Source organism: Puma concolor, chromosome D4 (genome assembly GCF_028749965.1).
Source record: "Puma concolor isolate L17-30 chromosome D4, mPumCon1.1.hap2, whole genome shotgun sequence".
Lineage (NCBI taxonomy): Eukaryota > Metazoa > Chordata > Mammalia > Carnivora > Felidae > Puma > Puma concolor.
The window spans coordinates 40,135,390-40,152,387 of record NC_141679.1 but is presented as its reverse complement, the minus strand read 5'-3'; the positions used below and the strand labels follow the sequence as shown (position 1 = coordinate 40,152,387).

Below are 16,998 nucleotides of genomic sequence, written 5' to 3'. Positions count from 1 at the left end.
TATTTAATTTTAATATGATCAGACTGAGCAGCAGCATAATTATGAGTGAATATGATGTCATGAGCATCTGTAACTTTGTTTTTAGAGTTTGTGACATCACACAATTTGACAATATTATTGCTTTGAAATTTGTTAACATGCTGTGTTGTTAAAATATTTCAGAGATAAGGTTTACTGGACATATATTTTGTGTAGGCCAAATTGTTTTGTCTTTTCTCTTTGTAATTGCACAATTGTTTGTCAAATTTTAATTTGAAAGTTAAAATGCACACAGTTCTGTTGTTATGCATTACTTTGATTTTGAAACAGGATGGAGGTTTCAAAGGACGAATTAGAGAAAGGGGTGCAGAAAGTTTGAATTGGTTTGAATACACCTTCTATACTTCTTAATACAGACTATAAAGACTACTTGGCTATTTTGGATAAAGCTTTTTAAACCTCTCCTTAAAACTGATCTGTTTCTATGTCAAAAAAATGTATGTAGATGGGTAACAAAAAAAAAGTCTACACATAGAAATAAAATGATAGTATAGTTTTACTTAAAAGTCAGCTATTTTGAAGAAGGACAATAACTATAACCCTCTCAGTATCACAGAGGAGACGCTCTGTGTTGAGAGCGTACGTAACTTTTGAAGTGTTGTGAGTGAAGCAAAGCAATCGTTGACGTGATTTTCAAGGTTTAAAATAAACCACGCAAAAGTTACAGGCACCTGCTGACTTTGTAATCCGGGAGCAAATGTCTTCAGAAGTTGGGAACCTCTGTTGATGAACTGGCCCCATCTCTGTAGAGAAGTGGAAACCGGCTAACCTTAATAGAGGAATCTGGCCCAGTCGCTGTTCAGATTCAGTCGTAGCTTGTAAATGTGCCCGAAATGTAAGCACACTTAGTGGGATGGTATTTTTTTTTTTAACAGTCGAGTACAGGCATTTCAGCAGCGACATTATTAACAGCGTCATTTTTCTCATTTAGTTTTGTCCTCAGGGGACACCAAACAGCTCCCAGAGGAGGGAAGAAAAGTCCATGGTTATTTATTCGTTTCAGTGAAAGGCAAAGCGGCAAAGGGGGTGGGGGAGCTAACCAGTTGTGAATTTTCTAGGAGGGAAAAATTGCTACCCTAATTTGACAGTAGTAGTTTCAGGGCTGAGAGAGCTGGGCATGATTTTGCAATCCCCATCAAGTGCAGGCAATCTCAGTACTTGTTGGTTGTTTATATATGTGTTTTTGAGTGGATTTTTGGTGTTCCTGCTTGTGGACATAAAATTGTGTTTTCCGGGCTACACATGTATGATTTTTGTGGTTCATTTGGAAGAAGGAAAGGTCCCTGGGCATGGTGTGGTGGATACTTGCAGTCTTGCAGGCCTGTTTCCTGGGGTCAGGAGGTCATCTGTCTCTTTTGTATTTAGTTTTAAAATATTGATATTGGCGATGCAGCCAGGGTGTGTGGTTGCTGAGCCTCCCCTCAAATCACATGCAAGAGCTAAAAAAAAAAAAAAAAGTCATCGGGTGTATTGAAAATGACAGCTTTGTTAAGCTCCAAGAAACCTTTCCCTAAACTGCCCAGGATTTGCAACCTGTCACTGAGTTTCTTTAGAAGGGAGAAGGTTAAAAGAAAATCAATATTGATAGATACTTGAGATGTCAAGTCCTCTGTGGAGGTCAGTGAAAGGCTCCAACTGGGTAATTTGTTTAATTTTTCAAATATACAACTAGGTTTTGAAAATTTCAGTCTCCTGAAGTACCGACATACCTTCTTGAAATCAACAAACTATCTGTCAGAAAAGAAACTCCCCCCCCCCCCAAGATGGCAGGGAATAAATGATCTGGGGAGGAGATCTTTAGTAATTCCGAAATATCAAGCAGTCCTGTTGATGCAGGAGGCTTTCACTTCTTTCTAGTTCCTCAAACCAGATTTTGAGGTGAATGCAATTGGCCTGTCATTTACCTTTCAGTGTGGGAGAGAGAGAAGAAAGAGAGTTTAGGGAGAGGTGAGTACCAAAGTCTAAGAAGTGTTTGGCCCATTTTGATAGTATCAGAAACTTCTCAGGATACTTTAGAGCCCCTCTCAATACCATGGCACAGACTGGCTGGGCAAAGGGAAAGTGAATAAAATGCATGTATCTTTCTCACTTCCTCCCTCTACTCTTCTACCTGAGAGTTAAAAGATTGGCACTTCTAAAATCAAAGATAGTGGATGAGTGTGCTGAGAGAAGCCAGATGTCCCATACACCCATATCTAGCAGTCTCTTTTTCTAAAAGGCTCCCTTAAAGTTCACCCAGGGAAGGTGTGCGGTGACTTCGACACAGGCTGGACAAGAAGCAGTGTTTCAGGGAGTGTCAGCCATCCTGCCCAGGGCTCAAAGGCCTGGGAGCACAGTCAAAGCCACATACACTGAGCACCCAGTAAGCCCTTCCAGGATGTCTCTGTTGCTCATTCTTTCTTTTCTTTTGGTTTACCCCACCCCACCATTACTCCTGTCTCAATTTCCTTTTTCTTGGAAACAAATCAGAACCCAAAACTACCAAGCATCCTCCACACTCATCAGACTGTACCCAACCACAAGCGCCCTGCAAACATGGAGCACCTGAAAGAGATTTGAACCCCTAAGTGATAGGCCTGGGAGGCCCCAGACATCTTCACTTCTCTGGGGTCTTACCTGGGTCTGTCGCTGCTTCTTCACCCCCTGGTGCTGCTGCGGATTTGTGAGCTCTTCTGTGTAACAGTTGCCAATTTTTCGTTTTTCTCTTTAAAGCTTGTGAGAAACTTTTGGATGCAACCTAGTTTTGGTGGCAAGGGGAAATGATTTCTGTTGGTAAGGGAAGCTAATAGGGGAGGAGGAGATGTCTGCAGACACTTGCCCAGGGCTCAGCACTGGGCCTCTTTTGCCAGGGGACAGCGGCTGGTTCTGGGATCTCTGGCTGAAAGGAGTGCTCTCTGGGTGCCAGGATTTCACTGGGGGTGGTGTGGGGTGGAGGGAGGGAAGAAGGGAGGGAGGGAGAGAAAGAGAGAGATGGGCTCTGGATTTTTAAAGAGACCCCGAAATAATGGCTTCTGTAAGAGTCCAGGCTTTCAAAGAGGTGTGTTCAAGGACATGAGTGCATTCGTGCCAGGGGGAATGTCTTTTATGGTAAATTAACTCCGGTTAAATTGAATATTTGTTCAAAGGGAAACTCCAGTAGTTAAAGCTGGTATTATCAGTAGCGCTTCCCCGCCCCCTCCCCGCAGACTGGTGCTATGAGGGCGAGAAAAGGGATGCAGCGTCATGTGCAATACAAAGTGATGCTTTGGGGGGTTTTATTTTAATCTAAGATGAGATTGCCTAAAAATTTCTGAGACAGAAATGAGTATTTATATGGATTAACCCCGACTGTCACCTCATTCCTTTCATCTTTAAAGACTGTCAACTTTATCTTGGCTTTTCAAAAGGAAGAAATGACCCACACAAAGGAAATTAACGTTGTCAGAACGCTGAGTAGAGGATTTGCCTCGGGGTGGGGGGTGGGGGTGGGGGAGCTGGGAGGCTGCTCCCCGTGGTGTGTGCCCTCAAGGGTTAACTCGGGGGAGTTCTCGAAATTTCCCCGACTTTACCTGTCTTCCCAGATCCACTGCTCCCCTTCTCCCCGGCCTCCTCAAATCCCCCCGCCCCCCCAGCGCTTTTCTTCTTTGGGCTCTCGGTTTGCGGGGGCTGCAGCTGGTAGAGGTAGACTTGGCAAGCTCGCCTCATTAAGAGAGCTCTTTGAAAACGGACTGTGTTTGAGCATTTCCCTAATGAGGACAGGACGGGGTTAAAAAGTGACCATTTCATGGTTGACTTGAACCTGCCTACTTTTCTTGATGTGTCGTTGTGAAATGCTTGATGTGGATAACTCCCACTTGGTGAAGGAAAAAGTCACTGGTTCCTTCAGGTCCGCTGGGGGGACAGAAGGGGGGGGGCGGTGGGCAGAAGCGAGAGAGAGCGAGAGAAAGGAGAAAGTTGAGGAAGAAAACCGAGAGGCGACGAAGAGGGGGAGAGGAAAGGAGAATCAGAGGAGAGCCCCCCAAGACCCCCACAGTACAGTTGGGAGTAGGGGCGGCCCCGCCCTGGGGCGGTCGAGTCCCCTTCTTGGCCCCAACCGCCCCTGGCAGCCCCCGGCTAGGCAGACGCGGAGTCCCTGGCACTCACTTTTCCTCTCTCCATTGTCTGGATAGCCTTTGCTTCCACCTCTTCTCCACCCAACCCTTGCCGAAAGCCGGAATTTGGGGGGCGGGGAGTGTGTGTGTGTGTGTGTGTGTGTGTGTGCGCGCGCGCGCGCGTGCAGAGAGGGTGCAAGGCAAATCGCTTTCCTCCAAATACCCGAAATCAAGTTCATTCACTCGCGACCCGCGGCTCGCGGCCGGGGTGGGGGCGGGGCCCTCCCCGCGGGAGCGAGGCCGGCGCGACCGCCTCTGCAGGGCCGTAGCGGCACACGCACCCAGCTCGCGCGCGCGCCCGCCCGCTCCGCAGCATCGGGCGCGCCACCGCCCCTCCCTGCCTGCACCCCGGCGGGGAGGGAGACGCTTTCCGCCGGCGCCCCGGGCCCCGGGGGGTGGGGATTGGGAGAGAGCCAGCGGGGCTGCAGGAGGAGGAGAGCCGAGCGGGCCGCGGGAGGAGGAGGAGACGGAGGAGAAGGAGGAGGGAGCAGGAGGCGGCGGCGGCAGCTCGGCCCGATCCTCCCGCTCCGAGCGAGGCCACGTGCACGGGGCACCCCCGGGAGGGCGGCAAACCGCGGCGAAGCGCGGCGCGCTGTTCCTGCGGAGCGGCCCCGGGGCGCGGGCCCGCGCTGGGGAGACCCCGCAGGACCCCGCCCCCCGCCCCCAGTCCGCGCCGGCGCTCCCCAACTACTTGAGCCGAAGTTCGCTCGGGCCCCCGCCTCCTCGGCCTGCCCCTCCTCCCTTCAGCCGGAGGCTTTGGCGGACCGCGCCCGCCCCGGGTGCGAGAGTCGGCGCCCCAGCCTGGGCCCCGGGGCGGCCTGGGTGTGAGGGAATTTTCCATTCGTTCCTTTCTCGGCCCAGACCGGCTCAGTGCTTCTCCCACTCGGATGTTCCCGCGGCTTAAAGAGTCCGCAGCGGGCACAGAAATACCTCTCCCAGGGCGGGTTTTCGGGGGTGTGTATGTGTATGTGGTGGTGTGGGGAGAGTGCGGGACTTGCCCAAAGGGCGGAAAGAAGATCTAGTTTGGAGGGGGAAAAAAAAAAAAAGGCATGGTTCAGTTGCACGGATATGAGACCTTTAACAAATGAGGGAGAGAGAGAGGGAGAGAGAGAGAGGAGAAGAGAAAGAGAGAAGCAAGAGGAGGAGGAGGAAGGTGGGGGGCGGGGGGTGTGGAGAGGCTGGTGCAAAAGGAATGCGCGTTTGCAGGAGGAGGAGTAAAGCGATGATTGTGTAATTAAATAATAAAACAATCCTTAAGTCTGATTTGGAGAGAGCTCGAGCGGGGTCCAGAGGGTGGAACCGGTGAAATTTTCAACTTCCAAGTTTTGCAACGAAAGAAAGCGAGAGAGGGAGGGGAAAAAAAAAAAAAGAGCCCAGAGCAGAAAAGAGAGGAGTTTGGAGCCGAGCGGGAGAGCGGGATTTATCGTTTGGGATTTTTCAGGAGCTCGTTCCGATCCCCCTGGGCTCTGGGCAGCGGCGGCAGCAGCAGCAGCCTCCTCGCTCGGCCGGGTCAGACGCGGGGCGAGGCGGGCGGTCGGGCGGCCGGGCGTGGAGGAGCCGGCGCGGGCGGCGGCGGCTGCAGCCGGGGACCGCGCCGCGAGCCTCTTCCGCCCGGGAGACCTGCGCCCGAGCCCCCTCCCTCACCCCAGCCTCTCCCTTCTCCCCCACCCACCCCGCCCCCACCCAGCCCTCTCCCGCGCGCGCCCCGCCACCCGCGCGCACTCGCTCACGCTCCCCCTCGCGCACACACATGGTCGGCTCGCGGCAAAGTTTCGCCTGCGATCGCCACTCCGGAATCCTGCCGCAGTGCTCGGGGCTGTAACCTTGAACTTTCCCAGCGCGGTGACACATTCTCCTCGCTCTCCCTCCCGCGCTCTCTCCTGCGCCCCCCTCCCCGCCTTTTTTAAAAAAGCATTTCACCACCAACCACCACCCCAATCCAACCCACACCGAACCTTCGCGCACCCCCTAGCCCCCAACAACAACAACAACTGCAAAACAGAAAATAAATCCCCAAACCCAGGCGAAAAGCAGCCAACACCGGCGGCGGCGGCGGCGGCCTCGGCGAGCAGGGCCAGCGCGCTCGGACTGCAAGAGGGTTAAAAGTGTAGATTGGATTTCACCCCGGGAAATCTAGCACGCCGAGTGAACTTGAATCTTTGGCTATTTAAGGAGGACTGGGTTTGTTGTGAAGTTGCGGTGATCCAGCGCAGAGCCCCGTCCTGATTGATCGCATCGCGGGGCTCAGATGACTGTAAAATGAATAGATGAAATTCTTGCTTCTCGAAGATTTTCTTGGGCATCTCCGGGAAAGTGCGTTTTAAGGCGAAGTCATGATGTATTCTCCCATCTGTCTCACTCAGGTACATGTCTCGGTCGCTCTCTCGAGCTTTCTCTCTAGTCCGAAATGCCTTTGTTTTGTTTTGTTGCTCTCGTCTGCCGACAATTAACGGCTTTAGTTAACCTCGGTACGCCCCTGCCCCTCGCAGAAGTGGCCCGGAGTTGCGGCGGGATTTGCGGGGCGGCGTGGGAGCCGGCGCGCCGCCGCTCGCCCGAGGCCATCCCGCGCGCCCAGCCCCGCGCCCCGGGCTCGGGAGCCGGAGCCCGCGCGCTGCCAGGGCAGCTGGGCCGGGCGAGGCCGCCGGGGGTGGGCAGGGCCCGGGCCCGGGAGCGCTAGCCCCTGCGCGGCCCCCCGAGTGCCTGCTGCTACGCGGCGCCCCTGCCCAGGGTGCCCGTCGCCCCGGTCGGTCGCTGGAGCGCTGAGACTGATTCGGGCTTTAGAGGAGCTTTAGGGGGGACTGAGCCCTTATAAACAAGCAGTGAACTTGGGCGAGGGGACTCCAGCACGAGTCCTTGTGGGCGCCTCTGGACTCCGCTGCAGGCAGTGGGCGGGCGACCGAGCGAGTCGGAGGTTGTGGTCCGGGGACCCATTCCTTTGCTTAATTTGGGGATCTGAAACTCTGGTCCATCGTGATCCGCACTTTGAGGTTTCCCGTGACCACACCACAAAGGCAGTCTTTACGTTGACACGAGTTAGTTGGTCGTGGTGAAAGTTAAGGACTTTAGAACATGTTCATTTTGTGGAGACCTGTTCCTTTGACGATATTTGGGCGTAGCTCAGAAGGCAGAAAGTAATGCTGGAAAAGTAAGGTCATTTACATTTTTTCACTTTGAAAATTGCCCTCCTAAGACCTTAGGAACGACGTTATGACATAAAATACTGGCTTTACACATTTTTGAGAACACGATTTATATAATTTTAAACCAGACGGTCAAATGGAGAAGCAGAGAGACCGAACAGACTTACCTGGGGGCACTTTTCATCGCTGCCCAGCCAACTAACCACTGGCGAACTCACTAAATACCTTAGCCCAGAGTTGCTATTTGAAGCAGTATTTTAAACCTCCGAAGGTGTCGGACAGTTGACTTCAGCTTTTTGGAGGCAGTGTCACCATTGGTAATTGATAACCATTTTCTTTGACATTGGCAAAACAAACAAACAAACAAACAAAAAACTAAACAGTTAAAGAAGTGTCGCCAGGTCTTAGGTGTGTTACAATAATTTAAAAAAATTCAATATCACGGTGATGCATTTTTATAATGGACAAATGATTAAGATTTCAATTGTATGACAATTAGAAGCCATTGTGATTGGAAAGGACTAAGGCATTCATAAATTGTGAATGAAGATGAAAACAATGATAAGGCTTATTCAGTGATTGGATACAGTCCTGTAGCTTTTTGGCTGACACATTTTTTATTGTTTATATTTTGTTTGGCATCTGAGTATGATTAACTTAGATATGGCTATTTTCAGCAAGTAACGTGCACTTTAATTTCACAAAACTGGAAAAATGAGTTGCTGAGCTATTTGTATTTTAAAGCTATGAATAGAGGCTAATACATATGATGATGAAACTGTTTCAGGTATAGCGAATTGCCTTTAGTTGTAAAAGTTACCTTTCATATTAGCCATCAGCAGGATTTTTTTTTTCTCCTAGTAAACCATGTTCATTTGATATTATTTTTACATTATTGAAGCATAGCTCCATTAAAACAAATTGAGGTAAGCTTTTTCGCTTACAAAGTACCACATCCCTTATTCTCACCTGTAAAAGATTGCTTTTCTATATAAATTTAGATTTCTAGCATCAGTTGCTCAGAAACATTGCTAGCGATTACATTGCATTTTTGATTTCCTCTAAATATCATTGTAAAGTCACTAGCTTTAACTTAATTTCTGTAAATTGGAAATAACATTGCAGCTTCGTGACATATGGAATATTAGGAGCATATATAGCATAATCATTCAGCTCTCACATTAGTATTCAAGAACACATACTTACCAACGCTAATTCATGATGACTAATATTCTCTACTGTTTTAGTAATGTAAATCTAGGTTGACGAATTAAAACTGTTTTTGGGATTGAAGGCCTATACTACAGAAGGGATTGTAGCTTCCACATTCTCACTTAATTAATATCTCTGTGGCTTTATAGGTAATGTGGGGTGTTACAAAAGTAAGAGCACATTAACAGTGCAACTTTTATATCAGACCAGTAGTTTAGTTTTGTATGATAGGAGTCTAATGGCTAGAGCAAAATGTTTTTTAGTATGTGTAAATACAGAATAGAGAAACATTCTTAACTGGTTGAAAACTTTACAAAGTGTCTCAGTTGTTGCAATAAAGTGTCTAGGTTTTAGAAAGAATTTTAATTCAAAAGGAGCTACAGTTAAAGTTGCTATTTAGCAAAGTGTGATGTAAAAGTGTCAGTATATCGATATAAATCAGTATTTCTACCTCAGTATAAATCAGACATAAAAGGAAAATTAAGAACCATCATATATGGTTTAATATTTTGCTTTTTCTAAAAATAATGTAAATCCTTAATAAAACTTTCACCTGCCATGATTGCATTGACTTTTAAAATTTCATTGTCAGTCAAGTTCTTCAGGTACATAGCTTTAATGGTTTATTATTATATAGCAATGCTCCAAGAAGATCTAGTATTCTTCCACCTCTATATTGATCTAATTTTCCATCCGTTTCATGGAAACCATTGTTTCTGTGAAGAAAAATAAATATTTCTGGTGGAATTAAGATTGTTTACTTTTATATTTGAAATTTGTAACTTGGTTATTTTATCAATTTAGATCAATTAAAAGAAGTTTGAAAAGAGAAATGTCAGTGAATTTTGATAAAAATTCTGAAAGGGCAGGGTGGCATATTACCTTAGTATAGAGCCATTCGATCTTAAACCACTCAGATGCTCAGCTTAAGAAAAAAACTTTCATAATTGTTCAGTAAAGTGTTATTGTGATAAACTATTCATTAGGACATTTGAATACCTTAATCACTTCTTTTTTTTTTTTTTTTCTTTTTTGGATGAAGACAGTTACTATGTTCCATATTCATGTCACTCAAAATGACTAAAAATATATTGCAACTCATTGTTAGAAAACAGTCACACTTGAGAGATGACATTTTAGGTATGTTAATACAGAAATATATGTGACTTATAACAAACCTCTACTTACCATTTTTTTTTGGTTTTTTTGGAGGTTATGTCTCCATGTTAAGTGTTTCACTTGAAAGGAGTCCACAGAATGCTAAAGCCCTGAAAGATGTTTATAAGGCAAGTTTGTGGAGGAAGGAAGTTTACTATTTCTAGTTATCAATAAGAAAAAAAGTGTGTTTTAAAAACATTACTTGGCAACATTGGCAACAAACTCAAGACAAACTTAAAAAAACCAGCATTGTTTTGCGTGCATTTGCTAAGAAAGTCCAAATTCAGTCCTCAGATGTGCATTTTGATTGTGTAAAATAATTTATTAACATTTTGAGGTTTGTGACATGACAGATGATTTGAAACTCAAACAGATTTAGTAAAAACTATGTTTGATGTCTCTATAAGAAAATGAAATGTCACTGAACATAGTACTTAAGGATGTAAGCACTTAAGAGTTACCCCACCACTTAATAATATCTGTTAAAATAATACAGCTTTTTAAAAAGTGGGGCAAGGGTAAAACACCGGGACAGAGCTCCCTCCCAGCCCCATGTACCCTTTACATTCTCAACTCTTTGGCTGATGAGTACATATGTATGTCTTTTAGTCATATCCATAAATCATAGTAGAAGTCAGATTATAGGAAGTGAGTTTCCAAAGCATGTTTAAGTCCACATTTCCTTGAACAGGGCTTCCTTTGCATTATGTCTAAGGGGGATAAGCAAAGTTTTTGTAGTTACAGTGAAGACTGAAAGCATGGCCTCAGAAAGTATATGGAGATAGGGAGGTCTTATCATGGGCTGTGGTTGCTGTTAGCAGGACTGTTCCCACACAAAGAACAGATTGTGGTTTAACTCTTTCCATGGCCTAGTTTAATGTGCTCGCATAGTAACCGAATTGTTCAAATCTCTGCTGGAAACTACTGATCAGTTTAATGATTTCCTCCATGGCATTTGGTTATGCCTCACGCTGTGATGTAATCATATGCATTCTGTATTGTTATAGAATTTTGATTTATACTCATTCTTCTGTAGGAACGCTTTACAGCAATATGTTACAGCCCTTGATAACTGCATTATTGATCGGATGGGACATACATACACCTTTTCCGTATGGGAAGTGCAGGCTGTGAACATACCACGGTCTTTAGCATTGGAAACCTGAATTTCATCTTAAAAATGGATTCAAAACTATATGGGATTTTTGGGGGGACACCTTCTTTGTTAGAGTGGCATCAGTGGCACTTTCTTCATCTTTAACCCTCCTGCAGTTCATCCTTCTGCTGGTTAGATAGAGAATTTATTTCACATAGTTCAGGGTGACTAGCACCAGTATGTACATTCTACGTTGGGATATGATAGACTAGAGAAAGTTATTTTCTGGTTGGGGTGACAATACAGTCAGTGTGACCAGAAAAGTGGCCGCAGCGGAAGTTCTTATTTGCTTCAGATCTTGGTTTATTGCATTCATGCAGAATGCGTGCACAGGGGGTTAGCTCTTTCTCTGAGCAGTAAATAGGCCTAAGCTTATGAGACAGGTTTTACCTATGGCAGGAAGTAATGAAACGCTAACTGCTTTGGGAAGTCACTTGAAATATCTGTAGGTGAAGATTATCTGCCATTCCTCACTGCCTCCCTCCCTTAAAAAAGACTTAGATGGAACAGGCAGGAAAAATGCAGAACCCTAAGGTAGACCACTTAATTCAAAAGGCAGGATACTGTACGGTCGATACACGTGCAGCTTCCCAAGCCACGCATACACGCACCCACAGTCCTGCCGGAGAATTCACATGCGTAGCAAATGCATTGTATTGATTCCACAAAAGCAGTAAGTGACCAGCGGTGCACTCCCGGTGTCACCCTGCCACCGCATGCAGAGACACAAAGCATGTAAAGTTGGTGCCAAGTTGCCATTTTTCATTGTTCACCTCAGATGGATTTTTAAGGGGTTTAGAATAATTGCCATACTCCTGTGATCGGTTAACAAATTAACCGACTCTGTGGGGCTTCGGGTTCTGTAGGAAAGCTGCCGGAAGAAGCTTCGTATAATTTTTGTTTTCAACTTTAGAAACTTTTGCTGAAAAGCGAAAGAGCGTGTCTCTGTGTCTATGAGAGAATAGAGTGAGAATGCGTGTGTGTGTGTGTGTGTGTGTGTGTGTGTGTGTGTGTGTGTGTGTTGGAGGTTAGTGTTGGTGGTGGAGGGGAGAGAACGCACTGCTCAAAGTATGGAAACCTTCTGTTCAGGACACTGATACGACAAGCTGTGTCCTTTGCCCACTTTCCCTCACTGTATACCGGTTTCTCTAGTTACCACTCTTGGAATGGTGCTGTTTCAGTGTTGGAATGTTGGACGTTTGATAAGAAAATGGATCAAGTTTAATGGCGCATGCTCTTTGAGCCACCAGCAGCCTCTTGCTGAGAGCATGCTCCAAAAGCGGGAACTGTGTGGCATTACACTGAGCATCTATATGCTTTGTGTTTCTGTGCCACAGAGAAGAGAAATGAACTGTGGCATCGCTCCTGCCTTCTGAACAGCTCTGCTGCGATTAAAAAAAAAAAAAAAATCTCACTGTGTTCTTTGTAAAATGGTACTGCTTAGCGTTAGTTGGTCAATCAAATATTTAGATATTAAATTAGGTGCCAAGCACCTTGGTTTACTTACGTTTTAAAGAATGTAGGATGCATGGTGGGAATGAGGGGGATGGGCCAGAGTGGAAATACAAATATAAATCTTATTTTCTTTTTAGGAGGCAGAATCAACCTGTAAGTTTTGGTGGAAAAGGGGTTGCTTGTCATACTTTATTTTCTTCTTGTCTTGCTATTTTGATAATTTTAAATAAGAAAAGAACGTTATTTTTATGCCTAACTTTTTGTAGTGCTTGGGAATGGATTGTAGTTTTTTTTTTTTTTTTTTTTTTTGAGCCTTTGCAATGAAACTGACTGTGTATGTATTCTCCCCTGACCCCCCCCACCCCCATCTTCCACAGGATGAATTTCACCCATTCATCGAGGCACTTCTCCCACACGTCCGTGCAATCGCCTACACTTGGTTCAACCTGCAGGCTCGGAAACGCAAGTACTTTAAAAAGCATGAGAAGCGAATGTCAAAGGATGAAGAAAGAGCAGTCAAAGATGAGCTTCTCAGCGAAAAGCCTGAAATCAAACAGAAGTGGGCATCCAGGCTCCTGGCCAAACTGCGCAAAGACATCCGCCAGGAGTACCGAGAGGACTTTGTGCTCACCGTGACTGGCAAGAAGCACCCGTGCTGTGTCTTATCCAATCCCGACCAGAAGGGTAAGATCAGGAGAATCGACTGCCTGCGACAGGCAGACAAAGTCTGGCGTCTGGATCTAGTCATGGTGATCCTGTTCAAAGGCATCCCCTTGGAAAGTACCGATGGAGAGCGGCTCATGAAATCCCCACATTGCACAAACCCAGCACTTTGTGTCCAGCCACATCATATCACAGTATCAGTTAAGGAGCTTGATTTGTTTTTGGCATACTACGTGCAGGAGCAAGGTAGGAGCAGATCGTTCTTTCTTCTAGCTCGGCAAACACTGCTCACAAACCCCGTATGCGGAGTATCTGGCTTGGGTTAGATGGTCCTCGAGGCCCCTAGACCTCCTTCACCCACTCTGGCTACTCCCATGCCCACGGCCACGTGCAAGCCGTGGAAATAGACATGGAGCTTTTGTACCTGGATAGGCGTGGATGTCTTACAAAAGACCACAAAGAGATGCATTTTCAAATGTCTTTGAAAGCATATACCTTTTCAAAGACGCAGACTAGTCTGCAAAAGATAGTTAATTACGATTCACTTTTTGTCCTCGGCAACATTCCTTGCATGCAGTCATCTTTTCTCAGTTGGAAAATGTAAATTTATTTATGAAGAGTCAAACCCGCTTTTTAAAAATCTCAGTATAGCCTCCTAACTAGCGAGGTAGACGAACTTTACTTACGAATCTAGTCCTATTGCACCGAAAATAGAATTAACATTTCCTATTACAAAATGCCCAAGGTAGCATTTATCTATCAGAAAGTGTATCTTACGTAGAGCTAGATTTATTTAATTTAAATATTTCTATCAACACCTACTTCTGATTGTGTAATAATAGTCGCTGTCGATGGAATGGATTGTAGTTCTTGTTTAAATAATTTACGTTATAATATTTCCCCAGCGTGACTTGGGAAGACTTAGTATCATTAGTTTACTTGAATGTGAATTTATCAAACTTACCGAGGAGAAAAGGTGTAGCCCTCCTGACAGAACAAAAACAGAAAGTGGACTGGTTACACTGGTTTAAAATAAATCTCAAAAAGAATGTGGAAACCACATACCATACCTATTAAAAAAATACTTGGTAAAGAGGGTGGTGTAAATGTTGCCCGGATGAGTCAAAAATAGGTGAGATTTTTGCTGAACGTATTTTTGAGTTCATGAAATGTTTCTTTATTATTTTTTATTTTTCTTAGTATGCCTTTCCTTAAATAGTGAGAGTTGCTCTTCTTCAAATACATGGGTCAAGATACAGATTTCCACGTATTAGCAACAGTCCGTAGTAAAACATCATTTTAAAGAGCAGCATACCAAAAGTGGACTGAGGTTGGATCTGTCACAGGTTGGGTCATTTCCTACCTCGGCCTGGTGGGAGGGAAGCAGATAGGGGTGGCTGACGGGTATCTCACGTTCGTCATACAAATGTGGGATTCAAGAAATCGGTCTGAACTTTATAACTGTCCAAGAAAATAAAATATCAGGGTTATAGTCGTTTGGCTCAGAAATCTAGATACTTATCATGTGCTTTTTGTCTTTATAATTCCTTGATACAGTTTTAGAGATAATGCTTAAACGTCATTGAAGAATGTCTAGTTTGATTTTAAATAATATGCTGGACAACACATATTTGGAACGTTTACTATTTTTCTCTTGGAAACACCGCATTTACCATTTCCGTGCATTTAAGGATTAACGTCCAAGCACTGATGGTTTAGGGAAAACTCTGTTTTCACCCTGTGTGTCCTAAAATCCAAGGCCATTAACACACGACACTTAATTTGACTGACAGCTGTCTCAGAGGTGACCTGGGAAGGTGGGCTACGTATGTGCGTTGGACTGTAGAGTGTGTTGTACGTGAATTGTGAAAGTCAGGGCTGGAAGTAAAGTTTTAAAAAGTGGGTCATGCAACTTTGTAGTGCAGGGAGGGAAGATTCACTGCTGCTCATACTCTGACTTGCTGGAAGGCTAGTCCTGGAGGTGTGCACGTATGTACATTCCCTCCCGGGGCAGGCAGCCAACTCTCTTGGTTGATGAACTGACAATAAAGAACACATCCTTTGGATTTGTGAAGATAGATTGAAGAAAGAAAACCGCATAAATGCCTTCTGCTTTGCACCATTGGTCCTGATAATCATGAAGTTTTAAAAACAACTCTCGGAGACCATGTTTTCAGATAAGACACTGATTTTGTTGTTGTTCTAAGTATCTGTCATAGAAAGCTTTCGTTATTTTACCCCTTACATCTATTCTGTATCCTCTCCTATCTGCCGGCGCATCATCTCTTCTTAACATCTGTTGGCTCTTTCTTTGAAAAAGTCACCTCAGGATGCTTTTGCGTTTTCCTTTTTTTTTCCAAATTTGTATCTTTTTATTTCCTTGTTTTCTTTTTTGGTCAAATGTAGGTTAATTGTGTTGGTTTGCAGTACAATTGATTGAAGAAGGCGTTTACAAAGATAAGTCTGTAGTCAATCAAAGTGCTGCGTATGTCCCATCGTGACTCTTTATTCCTCCTTTAAGTACATGAAAACCCACTTAAGTCTGTTTTATAAATCAGGCAAAGAAGTATGAAGAAAAACATGAAAGAAAAATAGGAAAAGAAAACTGTAATGTTTACAGTAGAATGAGCAATGAAATTACCTTTCTCCCCCCCCCTTTTTTCTCTGTCTCCCCACTTCTAAGCGACTGGGAGGAAAACATGAGAAAGAACAGAGAGAATGCCAAAGATGGTCGCCACTGGCACCAGGATTGGCATCAGACCCTCTTTGTTTAGCTCAGGATGCCTGTGATTTGTTAGTTGGCATCCGCATTGCAGTGTGGAGTGATGTTACAATATATTGACAATTTCCAGATCTAGAAATGTCAATAGTCCTCTTGGTTATTTATACAAGATCACAAGCTGCATCTCTTTTGGAGGATGAAATAAAGACCAACATATAATAAAGTTCCATTGTTGGCCAACTTCCTATGCTTTTCTTTTTCCCTCTTTCTCTTTTGGTTCAACCCACACTTCTTGTTTTTCCCCCCCTCATGCCCAGCAGCCTCATGTTTTTTGAAATGTGGAAAGTTCCTAGAGCTTTGACACAAGCCATAGTACTACATCTGCATCTGATATGGTTTTGGGAAAAGTTGATGCATTTTGAAATCATTTTTGATGTGTAGTGCATTAGACCTTTGCATCACATGGCCACAAGGCAGTATTTTCTTTAAGGCTAAATCTCTTTGTTATTCAGCCTCTTCTACGCATATAGCCCGGTTGACCGCAATTTAGTCCATTTGTTCTATTTCTCTACATTAGTAAAGGGTCATGTTCGATCCAGTCGTTTGTAAAATTGTATAAGCCCCTCACTTTACCTAAAATGTACACATCATGGGGGAGTAACTGCGTTTAAATCCATAAAATCATTTGACGCTATTGATTCAGAGAGCTGCGCTTCGGCTGTTTCGTTGCTACAAGAACCGCCATTTTGTTTGTGAAGTGCCAGGCGAGGGGGAAAAAAAAGGCAGACACTGTGCTTGATGCCAATAATGGTTGCCAGTGGCACCGAGGTTGGCATCAGACCCTCTTTGTCTAGTTGCTGAATGCCTTTGATTCGTTGGTTGGCATCCGCATTGCAGTGGGCACACTGGAAAGTTTTTGACAATCCCTGAATGAAAGCTGCTTGCTTGTTTGCTGCAGCAAACCTTAGCTAATATAAAACCCTTCCTTTTTATTTTTTAGGTTTTTTTTTTTTTTTTTTTTTTTTTTAAAGGCTGGGAGAGATTAAAGGGAAAAATAGCTCTAAAGTGGCCTCCATTTTCCCAAAGATGTTAAAGATGTCCAGTGATTCTGGGGCAGGTGGTAACTATTCCCCATCTTGTCTTTGTGATTGCATCCGTGAAAGCAAAACAAAACAAAACAAAAACCAGGCAAGCCTTGCACAGGACACCTTACTGGGACAGAAGTGGGCTGTACGATGCGGGGTGTGCAGTGAGGATGTGGAGGGCCAGCTGAATGGAGTGATATATAATGCATTCATTATGACTGACTATTGCTTTCAGTCA

At 44.8% G+C, this 16,998-nt stretch overlaps 1 protein-coding gene and 1 long non-coding RNA gene across 15 annotated transcripts in view; one reads left to right on the top strand and one right to left on the bottom strand.

Moving 5' to 3' along the window:
* Positions 1–3,632, bottom strand: part of LOC147574814 (uncharacterized) — a 45,671-nt gene extending 42,039 nt beyond the window's left edge. For all 6 annotated transcript variants that reach the window (XR_015243549.1, XR_015243550.1, XR_015243548.1 and 3 more), the window contains exon 1: positions 2,656–3,632. This is a non-coding gene — a long non-coding RNA (uncharacterized LOC147574814). The remainder of the gene's footprint in view (positions 1–2,655) is intronic.
* Positions 1–16,998, top strand: part of NFIB (nuclear factor I B) — a 455,619-nt gene that overhangs the window by 206,211 nt on the left and 232,410 nt on the right. For 5 of the 9 annotated variants that reach the window (XM_086685307.1, XM_086685306.1, XM_086685312.1 and 2 more), the window contains exon 2: positions 12,668–13,199. In XM_086685307.1, the coding sequence (XP_086541433.1) occupies positions 12,668–13,199 (532 nt within the window). Of the gene's footprint in view, positions 1–5,393; positions 6,533–12,105; positions 12,269–12,667; positions 13,200–16,998 lie in introns of those variants that run through there. The other 4 variants (XM_086685308.1, XM_086685309.1, XM_086685314.1 and 1 more) reach the window with 4 other exon arrangements.